The 24,369-nt window shown below is 36.5% G+C and overlaps 1 protein-coding gene across 1 annotated transcript in view; it reads left to right on the top strand.

Annotated features, from left to right (window-relative positions):
• The first annotated feature begins 662 nt into the window (after positions 1-662).
• The window catches only part of LOC120415943 (uncharacterized), a 36,064-nt gene continuing 12,357 nt past the window's right edge, over positions 663-24,369 (top strand). The window contains exons 1-3 of the mRNA XM_052709446.1: positions 663-1,087; positions 17,790-18,129; positions 18,195-18,471. Coding sequence (XP_052565406.1) covers positions 1,076-1,087; positions 17,790-18,129; positions 18,195-18,471 — 629 coding nt within the window. The 5' untranslated portion in view covers positions 663-1,075. The remainder of the gene's footprint in view (positions 1,088-17,789; positions 18,130-18,194; positions 18,472-24,369) is intronic.

Raw genomic sequence — 24,369 nt, 5'->3', positions numbered from 1 at the left:
TTATGAAGATGAAGATCCAACCGTTCAAAGATCCACAATTTTCATTGCCAACCAGCCGGTGTGTGCTCTTCACTGGGATCCCGCTCAAAAAATCTCCTTGCGACAACGCGACGTGACACAACGGATGTGTCGCGCAACACGCTTGGGACCCTCTGTTTTGCTACATGCATGCAACTCCGCGTGCAGGACTTGATTAAAGTTCACCTGTGAACGGAGAGAGTTATGATCGCGGAGAGCGTGAGCATAATTTCTCAGAAATTTGCCGACTGATCAACGCGCGTAGTACAAACAACTTGTTGTCGTTGTGGTTGCTAGTCGCAGGTAGGTGAATTGTTTGACAAATATTTCTAATATTTAATCTAGAAACTTGTCTTATAGATACGAAGATCAAGAATGCTACGAAAAAGACAACTTAGGCGTAAATTGCCAACAAACAAAAGTGCGACAATATAACACAACACGTCACGACGCCAAAAACCGACCGGTGTGAGTGGTAAAAACAAACTAAATTAAGACGCTGAGGCAGCAAGAGAGGCTGAATGAAAGTGAAAAAAAAACTCGAGCAAAAGAGCGCTGGAAGTTTCGAGTTGCAACGTTGCAGCATCACACCGCCGTTGGACGGATATAAATTGCTTAAACACCCTATCGAACTGTTTTAGTCTGGTGCCGGCGGTTGGCGTGATTAAACATACGCACACGTGGTGGGACGGAAGGATACTGTCGCGGGTGACGCACGTGACGCGGTTGACGTTTTGAAGATCTGGAGAATAGCTTGGGGGTGATCGGGAGAGAAAGTGAACGGACGACCTTCGAAGGACTTTTACTTTTCGGGTGGCGAACCGGAGGCGGATTTTGGTCGAGTTTTTTTTGTGGTGCAGTCGTTTTTGGTGAAATTGGACCGCAGTGATTTTGGATATTGTTAGTGGACTGTGAGACATTGTGAGAGTGTGTATGAGAAGAGCACCAAAACTAAACCTAATACGGTGTGGTAAAGTGATAAAAAGCACTTTGTGAAAGTAATCAACCGGTAACCAGTTGCTTTGACCAGATCGTAGCGGTGATTAAATTTCGCAAAATGGCCAAAATGGTGAGTGATTTAAGGATTTCAGCAAAACATTTACCTTTTATTCAATAAAAAACGAAAAATTGTATACTATTGGCAAATTGGCTAATATTTAAGTTTTCATTGATTAATTAAAAAAAAGTCTATCATTCAAATGCATAAACTGTTAATAAAGTTCTGACTTATTTGCAATCAATGAGCCAAATTATTGCAGTTCGCACTCCAGTTCCATCTGGAGCAGTTCTAGAGCAACATTTGAAAAAAGCTCATAAGAATTTTGACAGCAGGAACTATTTTGCAAATTCTCAGGTTTTAGGTAACTTTTTAACTTAACTCGATGTGGAAACTTGTTGGACTTCTCAGCTATCATCTAGACCCTCGGTTTTGTAAAATAGTTACTTTTTGCCTGAAAATTTGCAAAATAGTTTCAACTATCATAATGCTTATGCGGCCATTTTAAATGATTCTCCAGAGTTATCCTTTTTTGACAGTCAATCCAAAAAGCAAAAAAAAAAATGTTTTTGTTTTTTGAACCTTTTCAAAAAAACAAAAAACTCTTGATATATTATAGTCCTAAAGCTTAAGGGCATACATGAACCACGTGATCCATTTTAGGGTGGGAGGGGGTAAGGCGATAGTCCACCTCCATACATTTGTATGGATAATTATTAGGGTGGTCCAAATTCGGGTTTTTCATTGGGCTACCTCCTGAAATCAAAGATTGACCCATCACTAGGTTAAATTCCAAATTTGAGCTCATTCTGACCACGGGAACCCCTCCCTCTAATCGCTTGAAGTTTGTATGGGAAAAATCGTCAAAATGTATGAAGAAAAGCAACTGTTTCAGTTTTTTACCTATGGAGGGCGCAACAGTCGTCAAATCTTTATCAATTCTTAGATGTAGGACCTTCATTAAATTTAGAACAACTTTCCAGAAGACACCATAATTTTAGGATTTGTTACTGAAAAGTTATTAGCTTCCGAAAAGGACCGTTATTGCGCAGACGGCATTTCCATGGTCAGAATTAGCTCAAATTTGGAATTTAGCCTAGTGATGGGTCAATCTTTGATTTCAGGTGGTAGCCCCGAGAAAGCCCGAATATTTAGACCACCCTAATAATTATTCACGTGGGGCCTCTCCCACTGAAAATTCCCTTTGAAATTTCCAACAAAAGTTACAACGTTTATGGATGGCTCCCATGTGAGCTTTAAAAAAATTAAAAGTTAGTCCTCGTTTTTGATAATTTTGTGACGTAAACAAACAGAAACGAAAACATGACTAATATTTGTAAAGCCGGATGATTTTACAAATTCTAGTGATATTTCTCAGTAAGTTCAACTTTGTTGGAAAATTCTAAATGTTTTGTTTCGAACAACAATGTTTTCCTGAACGTTACGGTTTCTTACACTGGAATTGTTGGCTTTTTTTATTAACCAGCACTATGTAACAAAGACTAACCAATAAAATCACTGTTAAAATTATAAAATCTCGCAGTTTTTGTGTAGAATGTTGATTTTTCTCGTTTTTGCCATTTTGCCGTTCCTGCGCAGTGCGTCGAACAATTCAACCTTTATTAGCAAAATACCTTATTAGGAATGCTGTGTTTTTTTCTTGTCTCGATGAAAAGGAAATTTTTCGGACAACCCTAAGACGGCGTAATTCACACTAATGGTATTTTTTTTCGTTTTTATTATGTTATATGGGTCATTCCACCTGAAGCGGAACACCATTTGAAAATTACCATCTCCTATTCTGCTTAAATTTGGCAGAGCTGTTGAGACTATCAAAACATGCAAAAATCCCGAATTTCATCAAAATCGGACCACCCCCTCCATTTTTGTACCCTCCCAAAAAATCGACTTTTTGGCGATTTTTGAGCGAAACCCCTATCTTCAAACGACGATAACTCAGGAACCACAAATCTTAGAGGGTCGGTCTTAGACTCAATTTTGAAGGAAATTGGACGTAGAATCCATTTCCGTGATCAAAATTTAGATTAAAATATGTTTTCTACCTGTATTGCGCAATTGAAAACTTTAAATGGCTGTATCTCAAAACAACCCTATTTATTTTTTAAATTTGACCTCACCATCGTATTCCCCGTCCGATTTTACATAAGAATCACTTATCGACAGAAAGGAATATTTTTCGTTCCAGAGATATCGAATTTTAAAGTTTTAAGTATTTGAAATTACCTATAATATCTACACTCGCCGCATCTGCTAGAAGCACTCAGTCGTGCTGATCAATAATAACTACCTGGTGTTCTGTAAGATGAATTATTTTTTTCAATTTTATACGATTTTGAGATAATCAATACCTTGAACAATCTATTTTTTGTTTAATGAATATTTATTGTGTAATTTTTAATGCACTATTTTTCCTGATCTCAGTGTCATTGAACCATATTAAGTAAAATTTGAACTTTTAATATTTATTTGCAAATGCTACAGAGTTTTTACAATAAAATTTTCGAAAATTTATCATTATTCTATTATTTTCATATTTTTTCTAATTCCTCAGGCCGATGCAAATATTTAAAAAAGTTTTTGTCCCTCGGCCCTGGCCGAGGTCAAGGGGGGGGCAAAAAAATAAAAAAATATAAAAATTTAAATAACAAGCCATAGTCTTCACATTTAAATGAAAAAAGTGTTTTAAAATGCATTTTGCACTAGTTCAGTTGTTTTGCAATCATTAGTTTTCAGAAAATCTAAGATCTGACAAAAACAAAAATTGCATCGGAAAAAAAGATTTTGCATCGAAAATTTTCAAAACATCTTAAGGTTTTTTAATAAACCCAAACATGCTAAAAATGATTTTAAACGCAGGAGAATGTATTTTAATTTGATTTCAGCTGGTTGCACTTAAATTTTCATTGAAATTTTGAAGTTTATTGTAAAAATATTTTTTTTGCCCCCTGATTTTTCGGGCCAATTTTGAAGGGGGGGGGGGGGGGGTGACAAAAACTTTTAAAAATATTTGTACCAGCCTCATTTCTTCCCACTTTCTCAAATTATTTCTTTTATTTCTTCTTTTATTTGAAACGAGAACAAATGTAGAGCTGGCTGTAGTAGATGAAATAATTCTCATGGGTTCTAGAGCTTTTGCCATGTGCGGTAGCGAAATAGTGCCATTCAGCAAAAACCCCAAATTCTGCCTTAGGGTTTGAAAGATGGATCATATTAAACCGATTTTTATTATGTGTTTCATCAGAATAATTGATGATTTTTTTTTCAATTCTGGTACATTTAATTTCAAAAGCAATACCATATACTTCTGATACATGTGGATAACAGCTGTATCGTCTTCCAAGATTTCTAAATGATTGACAAACAAAAAAAAGATTATTGTTCGGACGGTGTCAAAATGAACACAACTGAATAATAACACAACTAGATAATAAATCAGATTAATCGTTGTGATTTTCTTACCTTTTTCCAGTTTTCTACTTTCCAGAAATCCTCCTCCTTAATCATGCTTCACGAGAGTTTTATTCATATTAATTCATAATTTTTAACACGATAATGTATCGTACACTTATTCTTAAGTTACAAGATCAATTACAATTTCCTGCTAGCTCTGCGGGAATTCCATTCTGCCCTGTATTGCGTGTCGTTCTTGCTTTGTACTGTAGGCTAGCACACAAATTCACCGTATACAGCAGTTTCCTACAGTGGTGTACATTATATTTTTGCCTTATTTGCTAATGATTATTTGGGATGAAATCTTAATTCAATAAATAACCAGGTAGCAGTTATTGAACAGCGCTTCTGAGTGCTTCTAGCATATGCGGCGAATGAAGCTAATGTAGGTAATCTCAAAAACTAAAAACTTTAAAATTCGATATCTCTGGAACGAAAAATATTCCTTTCTGTCGATAAGTGATTCTTATGTAAAATCGGACGGGGAATACGATGGTGAGGTCAAATTCAAAAAATAAATAGGGCTGTTTTGAGATACGGCCATTTAAAGTTTTCAATTGCGCAATACAGGTAGAAAACATATTTTAATCTAAATTTTGATCACGGAAATGGATTCTACGTCCAATTTTCTTCAAAATTGAGTCTAAGACCGACCCTCTAAGATTTGTGGTTCCTGAGTTATCGTCGTTTGAAGATAGGGGTTTCGCTCAAAAATCGCCAAAAAGTCGATTTTTTGGGAGGGTAAAAAAATGGAGGGGGTGGTCCGATTTTGATGAAATTCGGGATTTTTGCATGTTTTGATAGTCTCAACAGCTCTGCCAAATTTGAGCAGAATCGGAGATGGTAATTTTCAAATTTGCATTTTTTCTTGCACACTTCAGGTGGAATGACCCATATGCATTTATCTAGTTAAGCTTTAGATTTTTATTGCTATTTTTTGGACTTATCTACAAACTCCAATTATAATCCTGTACCTTTTAGCTGTTTTTAAATACTTCACAACTTTTTTTATTTTTTTTTGTATTATTCTTAATATACACATCAATTATTTGCTTTTAAGTTGCAAAACAGAGTGTTATTCGAGAAATGACAATTTATATTGCATGCTAATTTTGACACAAAAGTAGGGCGTATAAGTTCATACATAGCACGACTAAAGTTGCCTCCTAAAAAATATGCTTTTTTGAAGAATCAAAATTGGTAAAATGTTGATGGCCATTGTCTCAACTACTTGACAGCTGGTTTTGAGCCATTTTGACTTGATTTTCTATAATCGAGCATTATTTAATTTCCAATTGTGCATATTTTCTTAAGAAAGTGCTTAATTTCAGTAAATTTTTCAATTGGACAATTTAAAAATGGACTGAAAAATTCAGAACAACAATTTTCCATTTCAATTTTGAGCCCCCAAACAACCCTACAAAATTTGGGAGCGATTTGTTTTGACCTGGATTCCATAAAGCTTTTCACTGAATTTAAACACTTACATTGTAGAATAACAGTTCTGAATGTCCTCTAATGCTTTCCGGATGAAAATATTGTCCTGTCCGGCTTTTTTTTTTTAAATAAAGTGTTTTCAAAATAAGTACTGAAAATTATCTTTCTTGCCAGCACTGCTGGAACAACGGATCGGTGTTACTTTGTTACACTAGCAGATATTTGCCGAAAAAAAGTAGAAAAAGCTGCTGAAATTGCAAAAAGCTTAAGAGCGAGTCCACGAACAGGGCATACCCCTTTGTTAAAGACGTCGTTTGGACCTCACCAATCTGCCTGAAATTTTCAGGGGTTGTTTGTACATATAAAACTAGCATCTGGCCAAAATATGAGCACTCTAGGTCAACGGGAAGTGGGGCAAATCGGGACACAAAGTTTGAAGGTTCAAAAACGTCAAAAATCTTAAAAAGACTCAGGCAAAATTCAATATAATTTCAAAATTCAAAATGCATCTGAAAGCGCTTTAAAAATGCAACAAAATGCAGGGAGAAGCACCCCAATTGGTTAAATCTAAAGAGAGTTATTGGCATTTTAGTGAAAAAATAGCATAATTTTCAAACTCAAATAAAAAAGTGTTCCATCCAGATATCAACTCGGTTCGACCTGCAGCTTGTAGGGGACATCTGGGACTACCATCTGAGACTGAGACCGCTTTGGGTAAGGCAGTTTAACATATTAAATAGACACTTTTACTTTTAGTGAATTTTTTGGTTGTAAATTTTTGCTCGGGGGACCCCTTAGATCAAATTTTCCGGTGATAATTTTATCATATTCGTGTTCCTGAGACAATTTCACAATAGAAACATGCATAAAAATGTTTATTTTCATCCATTTTAACCCTTTAAAAAATGAAAGTAAAAAAAAATTAGAAGCTGCTTTTTTTCTGGTGTCATCTAGTATCCTTGGAAACGAACTTGATTTTCAATAAATGTGAATCGAAGATTTTTTAAACTTTCATTTTTTAAAGGGTTAAAATGGATGAAAATAAACATTTTTATGCATGTTTCTATTGTGAAATTGTCTCAGGAACACGAATATGATAAAATTATCACCGGAAAATTTGATCTAAGGGGTTCCCCGAGCAAAAATTTACAACTAAAATATAATTGAGCTTGGAGTAATGTAAAGAAACATTTGCTCAATCAACAAATTAATACAACTTGATTGCAACATAATCAAATCCGCCCAGTCATCGATTGCAATTCTAAAATCAATTTAATTTCGACACGCTTCCTTGGGCTGCGCAAGGTTGTCACCGGCCCCAGGTTGCTCTACTGAATCAATCTCGATAGATAAAAAAAGTGTCTCAATTTACGAAATCCGGTCCCCTTCAAGACAGACCAGTCCAATTTACCTACACTACCCAAACATACAATTATCGTACCCCACTGCCCAGACTATGTCTTTATATACTTGTGTTTGCTGTACGCTGTGCTATTGACTTCACATCCGCCATTCGAGGATATGTAGAGTTGCGGCCACACTTGTCACCCTCTCGAGGGTCAAATGGTGGAGTACCAAAACAAAACCACTAGAAAATGCAAACCATCACACGCGGGCCACAATAAAACGACAAAGACACCTCCTTCACTCAAACAAAAAATCGTACAAAAAGTGACACTAAGTTGCCTCTCCCCTTCGCTTAGCGGGTCCCCCCGCCTCAGCAAGCAAACTCCGCGGAACATAATTGCATATCAGCGCGGGAATTGCACGTGGTTAAGTGAGTAGAAAAGTGCCCCCTCTTGTGTTGAATGGGCTCGCCGCGCTACACCACCCATCGAATTTGATCATCTACTTCCCTTCCCTGTGAACATCTGATGCTGTGTGGTAGTGGCCAAGTTGGTGGAGCGGTATTCATTGACGATCAACGAGACTACCCATATGGTAGAGGGTTGGGCGGAGGTTGGCTCGTTTCACGTGTCTAGACACGGAGGAAATGTAGCTGACCTGGGCAGGTTGGCGGGTCATAAAAAACCGCTGGCATAGGTAATCAACCCGTGCAAGGTTGGCTAAGATACGTTCCTTTGGTGTTAGTTGGATAGTTCTTCAGGTCGGAGGTGTATCATTGGGGCCATCTGAAGGTTTGTTGTTTCTGATCGATGGATTTGTGGCTTTCATCGCGTATTTTTGGTGGTAAATGAGTAGTAATAGGTGTCATCTAGATGATCTGAGAAATTTTATTGGGGATAATAAAACTGCTATCTTCGGAGCTGTTGGATTGCTTTGGGTGACAACGTTTTAGAAGATTGATTATGACACCACGTGTTGTCATATCGAACTTGGGTCACACATTATGTGACTCTTAGGCAATGTTGTTTATTGAACGACCTACAAAGGTCGAATTTCCAAATCATTATTATTCTGAATGTTTCTTGTATTTGAGTCATTCTCTACCACATCACACAGCTGTTTCCAGATGAAAGGTTTTTTCAGTAATAATTCATCTTATCTCATAATACCCAACCCATGCTCTCGAAAGTAGACATCACGTGCAAGTATCTCCTTCCCATCATACCAACCCCGGCATTCACTCCAAGGTTGTCCGTGGGTCCATTGCACCCTCCCTCATACTCTACATGTGTATCAACTCGACATTACACACCGCGTCGCCATGCGCCGCCGAAAAATGCGACTACCTGGTGCACCTGGATTACATAACTCACCGGATTCATGCCCAAATTCGGCCGCGAAGAAATGGATCAACCCGCGTGCCAGCAGCCGGGGCAGTTTAACCGCAGTCCCTCGCATTTCCCTTTCACGTGAAGTAAAGCGGTCCTGCGGACACTGTCCCACGGCGAAAGGCGACTCTACTTATTCGCAACGGTGGAGACCATTCACGATAATGTTGGCTTTTGTTTGGGAAAGTCTTTTCTACCTGCCGCAGTGCTTGCATGCAGGTCACCTGGGTCAGTGCCGTGAACAACTCTTTTTTCAAAAAGTAACTTGTCCCTGACTATACAATTAAAATTTAAAACTTTTATATCTCTGACTGTGCGTTGAGCTACTCACTTTCGAGTCAAAATCAAAAACCCAATTCGCACTATAATGCATTCCCTTTATGCACTGCTCACAATTCATATTACGACACGGAGTCCTCTGAAGTGGCTTAAGTTGACGTTGAAGCTCAAAATCACCACCGCAAGGGTTAATGCGAAAGGTATGTCATGTGGGCCGGTTTTCTCACAGTCCCTCCTGCGACCCTACTCCCATGGAGTGGGTGGTCGGCACATGCCGGTGCCGGTCTTTGGAATAATCACATGACACAAGTGGCGCGACCACCCCAAAATGTAAACCAGCGGGCAGTCCACCAGGTGGATGGGTTCTGTCACAGTGAATTTGTGCGTTGAAAACAAAGCTTAGCATTATATTTTAACTGTTTTTAAGTAAAAATTAATACAACATACTTGTCGAAAAAAAACTCTTTTTGATTCAGGCCATTACAAATATCTTTTCAAGTTACCTCCCCCCCCCCTTTCTTGAAAATTTCCTCATAAAATGAGGGGGCAACAATTTTTTTTGACTGAAATCGTGTGTTTCATAGAAATAACTTGTGAATTATTCGAAATAACTCATAATAAATTGTATTTCGATTATTTATGCAATTGAAATTAAATAAAGACTTTTTATATTTTTTACAAAATTTGAACTTTTGGGACCACAAACGTAAAAGTTTAGGAAAAAAAAATATTTCTGATAGTTGCACAATTGTAATGATGTTTAAATTTTTTTTCATAAAATTATTTTTATTAGGTCCTTTTCGGTGCTGGGACCTGGTTAGGACCGAGTCGGCTTTTGTAATTACATTGTTCTTAATGCTAAGAGTAATTACAGAGGATCTTGTGTGTAAATGTTAGTGGGAGGGGAGCCGATTACCCGCGGCCTACACGGGGTTAGTAGGGAAGGGATTGATGTTAAAAGACAAGGCGTGGGAAAGGAAGGGGGATTGTGTAGGGGTCTTGGTAGGCTCTGCTGACCTTTGCTTTTGTCCTCAGCCGCAATTTTAAACATTTTGTGATACTATTTCAAAAATCAGGTTTAAATTTAGAATTTGGTTTGTTGCCTCCCTCCCCCTTTAAACTTGACCAGTGCCGATAAACAAAAACCTAAAAAAAAGATTTGTACCAGCCTTATCATTGATTAATATTCCGAAAAAAAATGAGCTTTTGTTTGTCTTTGGTAGAGTTGTTGCAAATGGAACGGGGTAACTTATGGCTTGTTTGAAAATTTGGGTGGTTGACGATTAGGCCGATGCAAATATTTTTCAAAGTTTTTGTCCCTCGGCTCTGGGCGGAGTCGAAGGGGGGGGGGGCAAAAAAATAATAAAATATAAATTTTGAAATAACAAGCCATAGTTTCAACGTTTGCATGGAGAAAGTGTTTTAAAATGCCTTCACTTTTTTTGAAATCTCAAACCGACCCCCCCCCCCCACCCTTCGTGGTTTGTATGGAGCGTGGACAAGCACCATACCCCCCCCCCCTAAATGTCAACGTGGTTTATGGATGGTCCCTACAGTTGTTTTGCAATCATTAGTTTTAAAAAAATGTAAAATTTGAAAAATACAAAAATTTTAGCGAAAACAAACTTTTTGCGATACTCAATATCAACAATTTTCGAAAATTCAAGACATTTTTATATCAACCCAAACATGTTAAAAATGATCAAGAACGCAGGGGAATGCATTTTAAATTGATTTCAGCTGATTGCACTTAAATTCCCATTGAAATTTTGAAGTTTTGCCCCCTGATTTTTCGGGCCAACATTGATGAGTGGGGGGGGGGGGGGGGAACAAAAACTTTAAATAAAATTTGTACCAGCCTTAGGGTGTTTCAGAAAATCCAGCATTTCAGAAAAAAATGTGATTTCGGTCTCTTCTAGAAAATGTTTGGGCTTGCCAATCTGAGCAACTTTTTTATTTTAAGGTAAAATAGAACAAAAAATAGATACAATTTTAAAACTAAACATCTCGAAAAAGCGCAAACCAATTTTCATGACCTGGTTGCATATTCTGAGTTTCTATTTTTTGGGCAGAATTAAGATTCAGCGCGAAAAATTACATCGAAAATCATTCAGCTGAACATTAATCGAATTGCGTTAGGGTGGTCTTAAAAACTTTTCACTTGAAAATTAGAAAATGAAGATATCTTGACAGATTTTATCAGTATTTCTAGTGCTAAATCTATCCTTTCGATTGCAATCAGGAGCATAAAAATTGGCTTGCGCTTGTTCGTGATATTTAATTTGTAAAAATGCATATTTTTTACCTAAACATGGCTGTAACTTTTGATCAATAGGTCCAATTTTTCAAGTATGGTAATATCGATTTTTCAGAGCTCTAAAAGTGCTGTCAACATCACTTTTTTTTCTTTAACTTAACTCTGAATTGCTGTGTTCAAAATCTGATGTTTGAGGTTGTGCTCTGACACCGTTGATAAAATTAGTTAAAAAGCTTTGATTGCGAAATAAAATTTTGATGTCTTCTACAAAGTTGCTTGGATAAGCAAGCCCAACAACGTTCTATAGAAGAAGAAAAACCAAAAAATATTCCTGAAAAGTTAGATTTTCTGAAACACTGTAATCGTGAACCACCCTAATTTTCAACCAAGGAAAAAAGTTTCCTCTTTCCATCTGCAACAACACTTCTTAAGACACCGAAGCTCCAACACTGCACCTTTTCCACCTAATTTGTGATCTACTGTGCATTGTAGATTAGATAATACAGTCCAGACTCGATGGCCTTGGCAAAATGTTTTTTTTTTATTTTCTTATTTTTGATTGTCGAGCTTAAGCTTAATGACCCCTGAACTACTCTAAAGTGATTTCAATCAAAAAAAAAAAAAAAAAAAAAACTAAAAACAAAAAAAATCCTTCAAAAATATTTTTTAATTTAAAGGGCAATTAGGGGAAATATACCATTTCTCAGCCTATTTGTATTATCGGCCTATCAAAACTTTGATCATGAATTACAGCTTTCATAAAGTGTTTTTGACTATTCCAAAGTAACAAATAGCTCAAATAAAATTGAGCAAGCAACTCTCCATTATTGATGTGTCTGAAAAAGTTGATTTAATAGCGGAAAAATGCAAAAGTATATTTCCCCTAACCATTCAAATTTGACTAAAATTGGGTCGCAGAACTCGAATATGATGTTTAAAACAAGAAAATGCAAAAATATGTTTTTTTTGTTCGTGATTCGATTATCCGAAGTCCCTTAAAAACTTTCGGATAATCGAACTTGTTAAAATTCTGCTTCACCTTATAACAAGTAATTTTTTTGCCAAAAAACCAAAAAACCAACTTTGCCAAAAAACCCCCATGAAATTATTTACATAGCTCAAGTAATTTAATAAACAAGCTCATATTTCACTCTCATAGGTTATCATATTCCAAATCCTCAGCTATCTCAAACTATATCTACAATTATGACATACCACCTAATATGGCTACAGCCGCCACCAAGCACCAACCACCACTACCTGTGCCTGGTTTTAGACCTGACTCTCAACGACCCGGAATGTCCGGCTGTTCATCACGCTTTTGACGGACGTCTGACACACGTCGCGGTCGGTCCGGTTGGCTGGTGTTTAGGGAAATGACGAACCGGTGTGGACTGCAAACTGACCGCCCATTAAGGGGTCCGAGCAGGGGGGTTTGTTGTTGTTGCATCAACCGACCTGCCCCACGATCCCAAACGATATAAGTGGCTCACGCTGGCCAGCGAAAGAATTCAAGATCAAAATCAAACCACTTTCACTTACGGAACTAAAATTGTATTTTTTAGTATCATTTTTTGCTTGCTTCGGTTGCTCTCTTACCTGTTTGGAACTTCCAAGTTGGAAGTTTGCTCAGCTTGGAAGCCCTTAAAGCGACCGGACCAAAAGATACCGCAGTGTGAGGGGCAATCAGTTTTCGTTAGGTATGGAACAAACAAATTATCAAGTTTCCAGAAATACAAAAAATACGAAAAAAATATTTTTTTGAAGAAAACGGGAAAATGAAGTTTCAAGTTTTTCCACAACTAAAAGGTTTTGATAAAATGTTTCAGCAGCACCAAATGAAACCTCACTGTACTCCACAGCCGATGTTTGTGCAGTTTATTTTCTTAATTTCTCGATCGGTTGGCAGTTTGTGAGGCACATTTTTTTTGCTTGCTTCTCCTTGTTTTATGATTCGATGAGGGTCTCCGTGAGTGTTGGATTACCACCGCTGGGCGACCACGTCCAGTAGCCCTGTTTGCCGACGAAACCTGCTGAACCCAGGAAGAGGAGTGCTCGAGTTGGGCTTCCCTCGTGTGTTGTGAGCAAGCAAGACCGCAAGACGTTTGAACGAGCTAAACCTTAACATGATCGATGGCCGATAGCGGAGCTTTTGTTGAATTGTGTAATTTAGTTTATGGCATAGAATTAGTACGAAACCGGATCAAGCTGCTGCGCAGCTGCGGGGATCGTGAGGAAGAGGCTGGGCTGTTGATTGATTAGTGTTATGCTCATTAATGCCAACATCCTTAGTGTCTGTCCCCCCTTCCCCCCTCCGGCAATGGAGCTGCGCGGACAAGTGTGACGGTCTCTGTAGGAAGAGACCGTTTAGCGACAATTGTGTGACTATCTTTCACTTTGATTTGAATGGATCGTAATTGCAGTTGCGGTATAATAGAAAGGATTGCATTTGACGATCGTAAAACATTTTAATTGATGCATTTTACGTTTTTTTTTTTGTGAGGCAACCAAATCTGGAATTGTTGATGTGTTTGACACAAAAACGGGTTTTAAGCAGTGGTTATATCATAATCATAAATCACTTTCAGATGAGTTAGCAAACTATCCTTTTTTGAGTTTGGGAAATATTTTGTTATCTGAGTAAGGACAATATGTTGTGGCTGTTCAGTGAAACATCTAATAATTGGGTAATTATTCGGCAACTAACACAGCAGTTTCCCCGACCCCTCTCCGATTCGCGTGAAACTTTGTCCTAAGTGGTAACTTTTGTCCCTGATCAGGAATCCGAGATCCGTATTTTGATATCTCGTGACGGAGGGGCGGTACGACCCCTTTCATTTCTGAACATGCGAAATAAGAGGTTTTTTTTCAATAATTTGCAACCTGAAACGGTGATGAGATAGAAATTTGGTGCCAAAGGGACTTTTATGTTAAATTGGACGCCCGATTGAATGACGTAGGTACCCATAATTAAAAAAAAATGTATTTTCATAAAAAAACACTTAAAAGTTTCAAAAGCTCTGCCATTTTCCGCTAAAAAATTACCCAATTGCATTTTTCATTTTTTTAGCATAATTATCTGAACATATCAATAGATAATGTACCGTCTCAAGCAAGTCTTATGATAATATTCTAATTGCTAAACTATGCTTTTTGATGAAATTTTGGGAGAAATTACCTGGACGAAGATTTGGTGACAATCACTAAAACTCTTTTTTTTTCGAAATACTTGATTTGGCATTTTAGTCAAATTTCTATACATATGGGCAATATAATTATTAAAGAATTGCAATTATGTCTAACTGTCATCGTATGATGGCACAACCCAGTGTCATTTTATGTCATTGATTCACTCATACAAGTCTTCATAAAACTTTTTTTTTACAAAAAAATATTTCCCAATTTCATTCCAAAACGGCGGAATATTGAATATTTTGCCCTTTTAAAATGTCTTGATTTCAACATTATTAAAATATTTTTATCGAAATTCACAAATGTTTCATTTTTAAACATTGTAATTTGGACCATTAGTTGCTGAGATATTGGCATAAGAAAATTGGGAAGCAGTTTGATTGAAACTTGGGTGAGAATTTAAAAACTTCAATGTTCCTGTTTTTGTTTCTTTTATCCACTGTACCTCAGCAACTAGAGGTCCGATATTTAATGACTTAGAAAATTTTTAGAAAATGTTGAGTACTTTCCAAAACAAATTTTTTTTTCAAATTTTGTCTCCGATGTGTACTGTCTAAAAAAAATCTGAACACTGATATTTTTAAGGTATAATCAAACTTTCAATGGCTTTATTTTGAAAACGGTGCACTTGCAAATTGTTATTGCAATTTCGATTTTACATTAATAACTGAAGTCAAAAAATTTTAAGTAAAATTAATATTTTGTTTACCAAAAAGACATTTTTCAAAAAAATCCAAACTCAACAGTTTAATTTTTGCCCGTACATCTCTATGACTCAAAAGATGCGGGATTTTGTACCTTAAAACATATAAATAAATTGAATGGTTAAAAATACCGATTTTGGTAAATTGGCCGTCTGCCTATGTGGATCAATCGGACCGCGCACTGGACTCACAATCCAGAGGTAGCTTGTTCGAATTCCGAGGCAGACGCAAACAATTCTATGTGTAAATAGAGGTATTCGGTACCCTCTCCCCGTGCCATACCTTCACACTTAGGAGACCCGAGAGGCGAAGTCTTATCGCAAAAAGAATGAGGTTCAATTGGGTCACATTATAAGGTGTTAACGTCAATTCCGTTCCGATTTTGGTAAATATAATAAATGTAAAAAAAAGTTTAGTTAAAAATCGGCTATTTTTTATCGTGTTGTGAATAGTCATCATCAATACCTATAACTATTTTCCTATGGACAGCTTTCAAATTGTATGGGTAAACCGTAAACCAATGACACAAAATGTATTCTTTGATCAGAAGGCCCCAAAAAAAATTGAGCAATATAAAAAAGACTATAAAATCAATTTCAGGAATTCGGGGAGAATTGCTCTCATACAGAAATACTGTTAAAATATTTAAAAAAATCTATTCGATTTTTTTAAATTTTTTATCAACATTAAAAAATACCCTTTTTTGATTGGACTTTTCACACACAAAAATTGAATTGCGCAAAAAAACTTTTTTTTATATTCTCATTTTTGGATATGTTTTAAATGACAAAAATGCCATATTTTGAGCTCTGGGTCATAATTCATTTGGCAGTGTTGCCGATTTACAAGAAAGATTTTTTTTGAAAAACTTTAAAAAAAATACTTAACAAATTGTGTAATTTTATTTTTTAATCTAAAATCAAATTTAAATATAAGAGCTGAGCTGATGTTTAGCTTGCGAGTCTTTATAGACATGCCTTACCAAGGGTAACCACACCAGACACATGACATGAGAACTTTTAAAAATCTTTACTCGCCCTAATGCACTGTTTTATCCCAATCAAAAAATACAAGTATTTTTCGATGACTGAACTTTCTGAGAATTGCTTAAGATACTAAATTTTTAACGCGAATCATTAGAAACGTAACAAAGAATTTAATGTTGATAAAATAATCTCGAAATCAAACTCAAAGCTTTATTTTAAAACGAGTTGTAGAATCTACTGAAAGCGATAACAAATATATCGAATGTAAAATGGAAACAAAGTTATCTAACAAAATTATTTTGATTGACACATGAAAGAGAATAAAATGTGTACCACAATATATTTTTTCCACTCTCAAACGACAGAATCAGTCAACTCTCGCACTGACCCAAAGGAAGTGATAATTCAAGACGCAGAAAAAACCAAACTGCGTAAGGAAATTCCATTCGCAAAAAAAACCTCCGGCACGCAGACGTCGTGCTCCACATTAGGCTGAGGTTTCCGCGTTGTCAGGTACGACCCCAACCTGGCTGCAGGGGCTCACCGCAGCGCGACTGTTTTTTCCCTCTAATCGAAGCTTTACGCACAGCAAGTTCCACTTCTCCGGACTCAACAGCTTCATTTCCTCCTCGAGCATTGCCCGAATCAATCGGCGGCGGCGACAACCTCCCACAAAACAACAACAACTTCAACCGGCAACATCAACTGATGCTAGCTGGTGGTATCTAGTGTCTGATGGAACCACTAAGATCAAGTTTCCACGCCAGTCAACCGCTTCAAGACCGAGTAGACCGAGCGTGGTATGAAAATTACCTCATTTAGCCACTAGCTGCGTCGTATTACCGCACATTTTAGTATTATTTAATTTCGCGCAAACTTTCTTTTTTTTCTAAAACATGCCCCCCCAAGGGTCCACCACCACCACCGGGGAATGCATTTTATATCGAAGTGACCGGTTGGGAATTGCCGCCTTAATCGGTGCGCGCGCTAAACTGTTCCACGCCAGAGGCTCTTGAGGTTTGTCCGAGAGGTCCGAAACTGGTCCAAGCGCGCGTGCGAGTCCAACGTGCGTAAAAGGAGCGACCGCACCAAGCGCTATCGAGATCTGCGGATCTCGGAACGATTGATGCCGCGAGGGTGTTGAGTTGTTTGTTTTCATGTACGGGTTCTATCCAAAGATGAATAAGGTACATTTTTTCAGAATTACCAAGAGCTTTGAAAAGTAATCATTAGATCATTATAGACAGAAATTAAAAAAATGATTAAACTATTTTTTTCCAAAAGCTACAAATTAAACAAAAGAAGCATGTAAAAAATTAAGTTAATTGTCTCCAAACATCAAGAATTGGAAATACTTCAACTGACCAAAAAATCATCAAAAAACATCGCCATCGAATCTTTTGCGTGTTCAGAAACGCCAAACAGTAGGCAATATTGGAGCTGCGAACCGGTACAATGAAGGCTGCAGTCTCGATCATCCAAGCGGTTTACGTGCTTGCTTTGATATTTAGTAAAACTGTTGAAATGTTTCCATTGCCTTTCTTGGAAAAGCTTCTCTGGTTTGACCAAAGATGGCATTTGATAGGAACTGCAAAGAAAATTAGATTAAAACTTTAAATTGATTTTTTATTTTATTATTTTTATTTAACGCTCCTTACATCTAATTTTTTACTCAGATTTATAATTTATTATATATATATTTCATAATTCCAGGTCATCATTGGCTTTGTGATATGGTCATGCCTGTTGCTAAAGCTGACTCCCGCCGAACCGGAGACCCAACCCAGCCGCCAGGTCAACCTGGAAGACATCGAACGGGACAACCTGAACAGCGAGCGCCACCTGGCGTTCAAGAAGGAAGCGAAACCGTATCAACCACCACTGCAAGCATCCTCTTCCCAGAGTAGCAATCACTACGCGATCCAGATAGAGCACCACCCGGGAGGTGCCACCAGCCACGCCGGCATCAACTACGTCACGCCAATTCCGTCGGGACCGGCTGGGATTACGTACGCTAAAATTCCGTCCGGACCGGGTATAACCTACTCGAAACGTGAGTATATGATTAAGTTTCGTCATTTTATACTCAATTCCCTAACATGCATTCTTTCCTTTTAGCTTTCACGGCCCAGTACAATGCACAGTACAACGCACAGTACCAGCCTCAGTACCCGCAGAAGGTTCCGCAGGTGCATGAAGACCACTCGACCTACACCGTGCCGTCGCGTCAGTCGTTGATCCAGCCGATCATCGGCGGAAGCGCCCCGGCCGCGAACCATCTGCTGACGCCCCAGCCGCAGTACGTGTACGTGCAGGCCCAGCCCCAGCAGGTTCACCAGTACGCGAACCACAACATGGCCCAATCGCTGATGCATATTCTCCCACAGAACCAACAGTGAGTAGAGCTAAAGACCCATGAAGTTGCTCAAAATCAAAGCATCACGAATTGGCAGCAAAGCTTAAACGTGAAATCTACACGTGATTTGGTTATGAATCTAAAAAAACGGTTATTTCCCATAAAATGTCCATTATGATGCGTGCGACCTTTATGGAACTCTATTTCCTGTCCAATTCGGATGAGAATAATGATGGGATTGAACCATCAATTCAAAACTAGCAATGGAATCACAGAGTAAAAAAATACATCGTTGCAATATTAAAATGTAATTTTTTGCAGCTTAATGATTACCAAAATTTTATGTTAAACTTTTTTTGACTTTTTTCTTACCAATCATGAACATTATTTTTTTAAACACTATGCTAGATTTGATCAAAAGAAGCCTTTTTTGTCTTTGGTTCATCCATACAAGGGTACGTAAATATTCAAAAATCTGTATTGTTTGAAGAAATTTTTTAATCGGGTTGTTGTCTTCGGCAAAGTTTGCAAAAAAATGTACAAGGATTTTTTTACGGATATTTAATTAACTATTGCAAAATCAATATTTTTTAATTTTTGTAACTTTTTTAATATGTTTTTGAGGACAAAAACTGCAATTTTTTAGCCAAAGGTTCAAAGGTTGGAAACAAATATAAATTAATCGAAAATTTTCTTTGTCTTCGGATTTTTTTTTTTAATAATTTAAAATCATATTTGCAATCGAAAAATATTCTACAGATTTGTTAAAAAGGTGCACCGTTTTCAAGATATAGCCACTTAAAGTTTAATGTTAACTGAAACATTTCAGTTTAAAAATGTAGGGGAAATATACCCTTTCTAATCAAAAACCTATCTTCGTCACATGGAGAGTTTGATGCTCGATTAAAGCTCAAAAAATACTATTTAGGCTATAAGCTTACCAGCAACAGCACCGCCTCGAGTAAGCACGCAAATGTATGCCACTTACTGGCCAAAAAGATCAAATTTAATGCACTTTTGATCATAATTTCTATTTTGCGAGACCATTTCTCATCATTTTGATTTCACACACATCCACACGCAAGATCAGAGGTTAACTGCTTAACGAAAGTCGCCATCAATATCTTTTCACTTGCGCTAACGATTTCAAAGCGCTTAAGATATAAAATTGCTTCCAACTACCGGCAATATGTTCTTTTGAACATTAGTTAGTCCCTCACTTTAAAAATAATCCCGAAACATGTAATTAATTAGCAAGCGCCATGAAAAAAACAAACGCGCTAAGTCTTTTGACGTTTCAATTTTGAGGACCCATTCCAATCGAAGGCTGAAGAAAACCGAGCGAGAAGCGAAGGCAAATAAAGAACAAAGAGTGGCCACCAACACCACCAGCAGCGCTTGTGGTGTTGCCAGGAAATTTTCTCTATAAATGCTACTTTTCGTGAGTGTTCGCTTAAAATTTCATCAATTTTGGCAGCACTAAGCAGACCCAAAAGAGCGCTGGAAGAAAAAAAGAACTAAGCTGAAAATAGGAAAATGGGCGTGGCCCAATGCACTCAACTGATTAGAATGCATTTGGGAAATATTTTTTTTAAATGCTTGTAAAAGGAATAGCGTAACTTTTAATAAAAGTGAAAATAAACAGAAATGTTCACAAAAAGTTGCTCTACTCGTTGGTGTACCTGGTTTTTGTGAATTTCAAGGAACAATCCATATTATCAAGCATCATTCAAACACGACCGCTTATTAGGCTTAAAATGGGTATATTTCCCCTAGTTCATTTCTGAAAATACTTTTTTCGAAAAGTTATGAAAATTTTCAATACCATTTTTACAGCGAATAATTAAAAAAAAAAGGAAATTTAAGCTCTAATAGTTGTAAAGTTACAAGTGGAAGAATTAAAAAGTTTTTCGGCAAATCGCTAAAAAAGAGGGCTGTTCAAAAGAAAGAGGGATGGACTAATCGGCACTGCAACAACATATTTTATTGGGAAATAAATACATTAAAGTACTTAAAAAGTCATAAACAGTTGTTAAAAAAAATCCATATAAAAAATAGTGATATTATGGACATTTTCTATCTATCATCTATGTATTTTTTGTTTTTCGTAGAAACGATCAAAATATTAGTAAAATATTATAAATTCATCTGAAAATTAAAGAAAAGTTTCAAATACATTCTTAACTGTGTAGGGTGCCCAGAAAAAATGACCCCCTGCTCCACAAGCGGAAAACGGCTTTTTGGGTTATTTTAAGCATCTGTGTAAATTTTGAGCGAAATAGAATGAGATTAACCCATTGATTCTTTGTGTAATACATGTATCATGTATCATGTATCTTAAAGTTCACGTTTTCCCCTTTCTGAAACACCCCTGGTTTTTAAAATTTGATTGTTTCTACGCATATTTATAGCCATTTGAAAATTAGAATTTGACTTGCATGCAAGTTGGAAAAACTTGAATGAGAACCAACTGAAAATATAATTTTAAAATGGCTATAAATATGCGTAGAAATAATCAAATTTAAAAAACCAGGGGTGTTTCAAAAAGGGGAAAACGTGAACTTTAAGATACATGTATTGGTTTAGTTGTTTATTCAATAGTTCTTTTGTAAAATAGTCAACAAAGTAGCTAATTTTGGTCTAAACTAACATTTCAAACGAGTGTATCTCAAAATTGGGACCATTTGGAGCAATTCGGGACCCGGATTCGGATTCAGCAGGCAAAAATCTACTAGGAACACATATTCTCGTCTCAGAGACAAAATCTTGTTGGACTGTGTAATAAGTATTGGAATCATCAATATTGTTAAAACAAATCATATCAATATTGTTTTAAAAAAAATCGTCAATATCGTAAAAAAAAATTAAAGTGTTACTTATCTACATGTATAGTTTTTTTTGTCATATTTTGAATTCCCCATTAACTGTTTCTATAGTTAGTTTGTAACCTTTTACTACAGTTGATTTACTCTAGCTATTAAGCACCCGCAAACTCGCACTCAATTTTATACAATTCAGGCCTGCTATGGAAATAAGCATTATCAAAATCCAACCACTATAATATAAACATAAATCGAAACAATCCTACTCAACATTTTTTTTTTAATTTGAAGGAATTTTGGTACTATAACGAAGTAAATATGGAGAACTCCTAACAGAAAAGTTTCTTCCTTACTAATTATTTTTGTTATTTACTGTTATTCAAACCAACGAAACCTTACGCAACTGATGTGACAAATGAGGGACCGCATTAAACATTGAAATAACCCTGACTGTTACCATGAAATCTAAATTGTACCTTGTGGTGTTTCTGATTCTGATTAACGATTTCCTCGGTGTTGGCGACGGTGTCATCAATTAGATTGCATATTGTATAGCCTTCAAATCAAGCATCGTTACAAAATGAGTCGCAAAAAAAAAGAATTGGTATTTATTTTCTGGCAAAATTAAGCACACCTTCTGTTCTTAAATTAAATATTTTAAATCAATGTTTAGAGTTGTTAAAACTGAATCAAGTAGTAACCATCGGCTACATTAATTTGTGTGTGTATATTTAAAGAATTGTATACAAATATCTTAACATAATGTTTTTGATAACCTTCAATCAAAATAGTGGAAACGAAACATCATCAAAATCCACCAAATTACTACGTGCTCTCAACAGGCAATTAAGTTTACGATGTACAGTTGTTGGAAGTAATTGATCATCATAAACGCCACACAACTGAAGCAATAAGCAACGATGAATAAATCATGTTCGAGTTGCCGTAAACATTTGACACGCACCTCTTCATAGGCATTTGATTCCTGCTGAAACTGTACAAAAATTACCTATTTTACAATTGTTGGTCAACTCGTTCTGACGACGTGACAAAATATTTGTACTGCGCACTGCTCCGAAAGTTTCCAAACAATTAATTCTTAACCTTTATTGCGCACAATTCTTTTCAAACGTTGGCATTAAACCATGATTGCCTGCACAGAAAAAAAAAACTGAACAGACAAACTGAGGGTAAATACTATCCTGCAATCACAAAACAAAATTACACCTTAAGGTGACGTGCTCTAGTTGTGGCGAATAAAGATGCTACCGAGTCGAAAGGTTTAACACGATGATAATCATCATTACCGTGCCGCGCCAATTTGAATGACATTCTCGACAGTAGGTACGACACACTCTGACTGTTGCTACAATGTTTTCCGCTGCTGTTTTGGAAATTGCTACCCACCTCAGTTTTGTAAACCCGTGTGCTTAAGTGTGACGGTTACAAGTTGATTAAACTAAGACTCAAGTGAGTCAGCGTAATGTAAAAACACTTTTTTAAAGATATCTGGACTTAAGAGACAGACTGTGTAGACTTTTTAGATATTGTTAAAAGTAGAAGTTTCTAACAAACACAAAATATTGAGTTAATTTCGCTTTAAAATATATTTTTTGAAACAAGAGAAAACATGACAATGTTTTTTTTAAATAATCAATTTTAAACTCTCAATTTTTTCATGTTTTGAGAGTAAAAGCAAACTAAATAAAAAAATTAACCGTTCGTCATGCAATTTCACTTTGTACCGTTACAAAAAAAAAATAAGAAACAAAAATAACCCGTTAAGGTCATCGCGAATATTTTCACAACGTCAAAAGTATACTGTTGCTGATGCTGGCCCGATTTTCGCGAAGAGGCGCTTGCGCCAGATCCCACCAGAAATTGCACGATGTCAAAATAAGTAAGCAGATGAGCTTTTAGGTCCGCAAAACTTCTCTCGGCCGAGCCTGGCAGACAATTTTGACGAGACGTCCGAGATGGGGGCAATCTTTCTGCTGCTGCTGCTGCTACCGTGGATTATGATGATGATGATGATGATGGATAAAGAGTAATTTGTGCAGCCAATATTGGCACACACACAGACTGAGAGGTTGTCGAACACATGAGCACTTACAGATATTCAGCAAGATTGTTTGCAAAAAAAAATACAAATCACATAAAAACTTTTAATTTTGTCACAATTTATGTATTAATGTTTTTGGGACCATCCATAAACCACGTGGACACTTTTTTGGGAATCTCAACTCCCCCCCCCCCCCTTCGTGAACAATTGCGTGGACAATCGCTTACCCCCCCCCCCCCCCTAAAGTGTACACGTGGTTTATTGAGGGTCCCTTTTATACTTTACTGGAGAATTTCATGAAAACTTAACACTCGTAAGGAATGTAAGTCTCGAATAAATTTTCAAAAGGCCCTATCTGCATAGGAAACCCATGAGGGATAGGTTGTTTTGAAAATTTAATCTAGAAGTAAATAACATATTATTGGATATTTTTCATTTTATGAAAAGTACAAAACCTCTTTTCCAATTCCATTGTGAAACTACTTTGCCTTCTCAAATGACGAAACGGCCTACTTTTCATCAACAAAAATAACTGAGTTGAAAAGAAATATTTGTTCTACTTTTCAGCATTAAGTTGGGTACTCTAAAATTGAACGTTTCAGTACTTATATTGAAAAAAAAAAAAATTGTCGACATCATTTTGGATAGAAAGGTAAATTGACAAAACTCGTGGACGTTTGCTTTAAAATCCCATTCAAAGAGTGTTTTGAGATTTACAAAAAAGTTGTTCGCAACTCCATTTGTGCTGAAAAGTTCATCTTTTCAATATGTGCATCGAAAAGTAATACTTGTTCGTCATTACCTTTCTCCAATAAACATAAAAAAATGAAAACATGAAAATTTAAATTACAAGTCATGGTTTCAACATTTGGATAACAATGTGCATTTTAAATGCATTTTACTCCAGTCCGGTTATTTTGCAATCATTGGTATTTATTCAAAATTTCTAATTATTGACTAAACTTTTCTTTTCGCGACAGAAAAACTTTTTTTGCAATTCCGCTGTGGAACTGTCAACTTTTCCTGACCTTCTGGAGAAACAAAACAACCTAC

The sequence above is a fragment of the Culex pipiens genome, chromosome 3 (genome assembly GCF_016801865.2).
Source record: "Culex pipiens pallens isolate TS chromosome 3, TS_CPP_V2, whole genome shotgun sequence".
NCBI lineage: Eukaryota > Metazoa > Arthropoda > Insecta > Diptera > Culicidae > Culex > Culex pipiens.
Note: the sequence above shows the minus strand (reverse complement) of the source record. Positions and strands in the feature narration are given on the sequence as shown.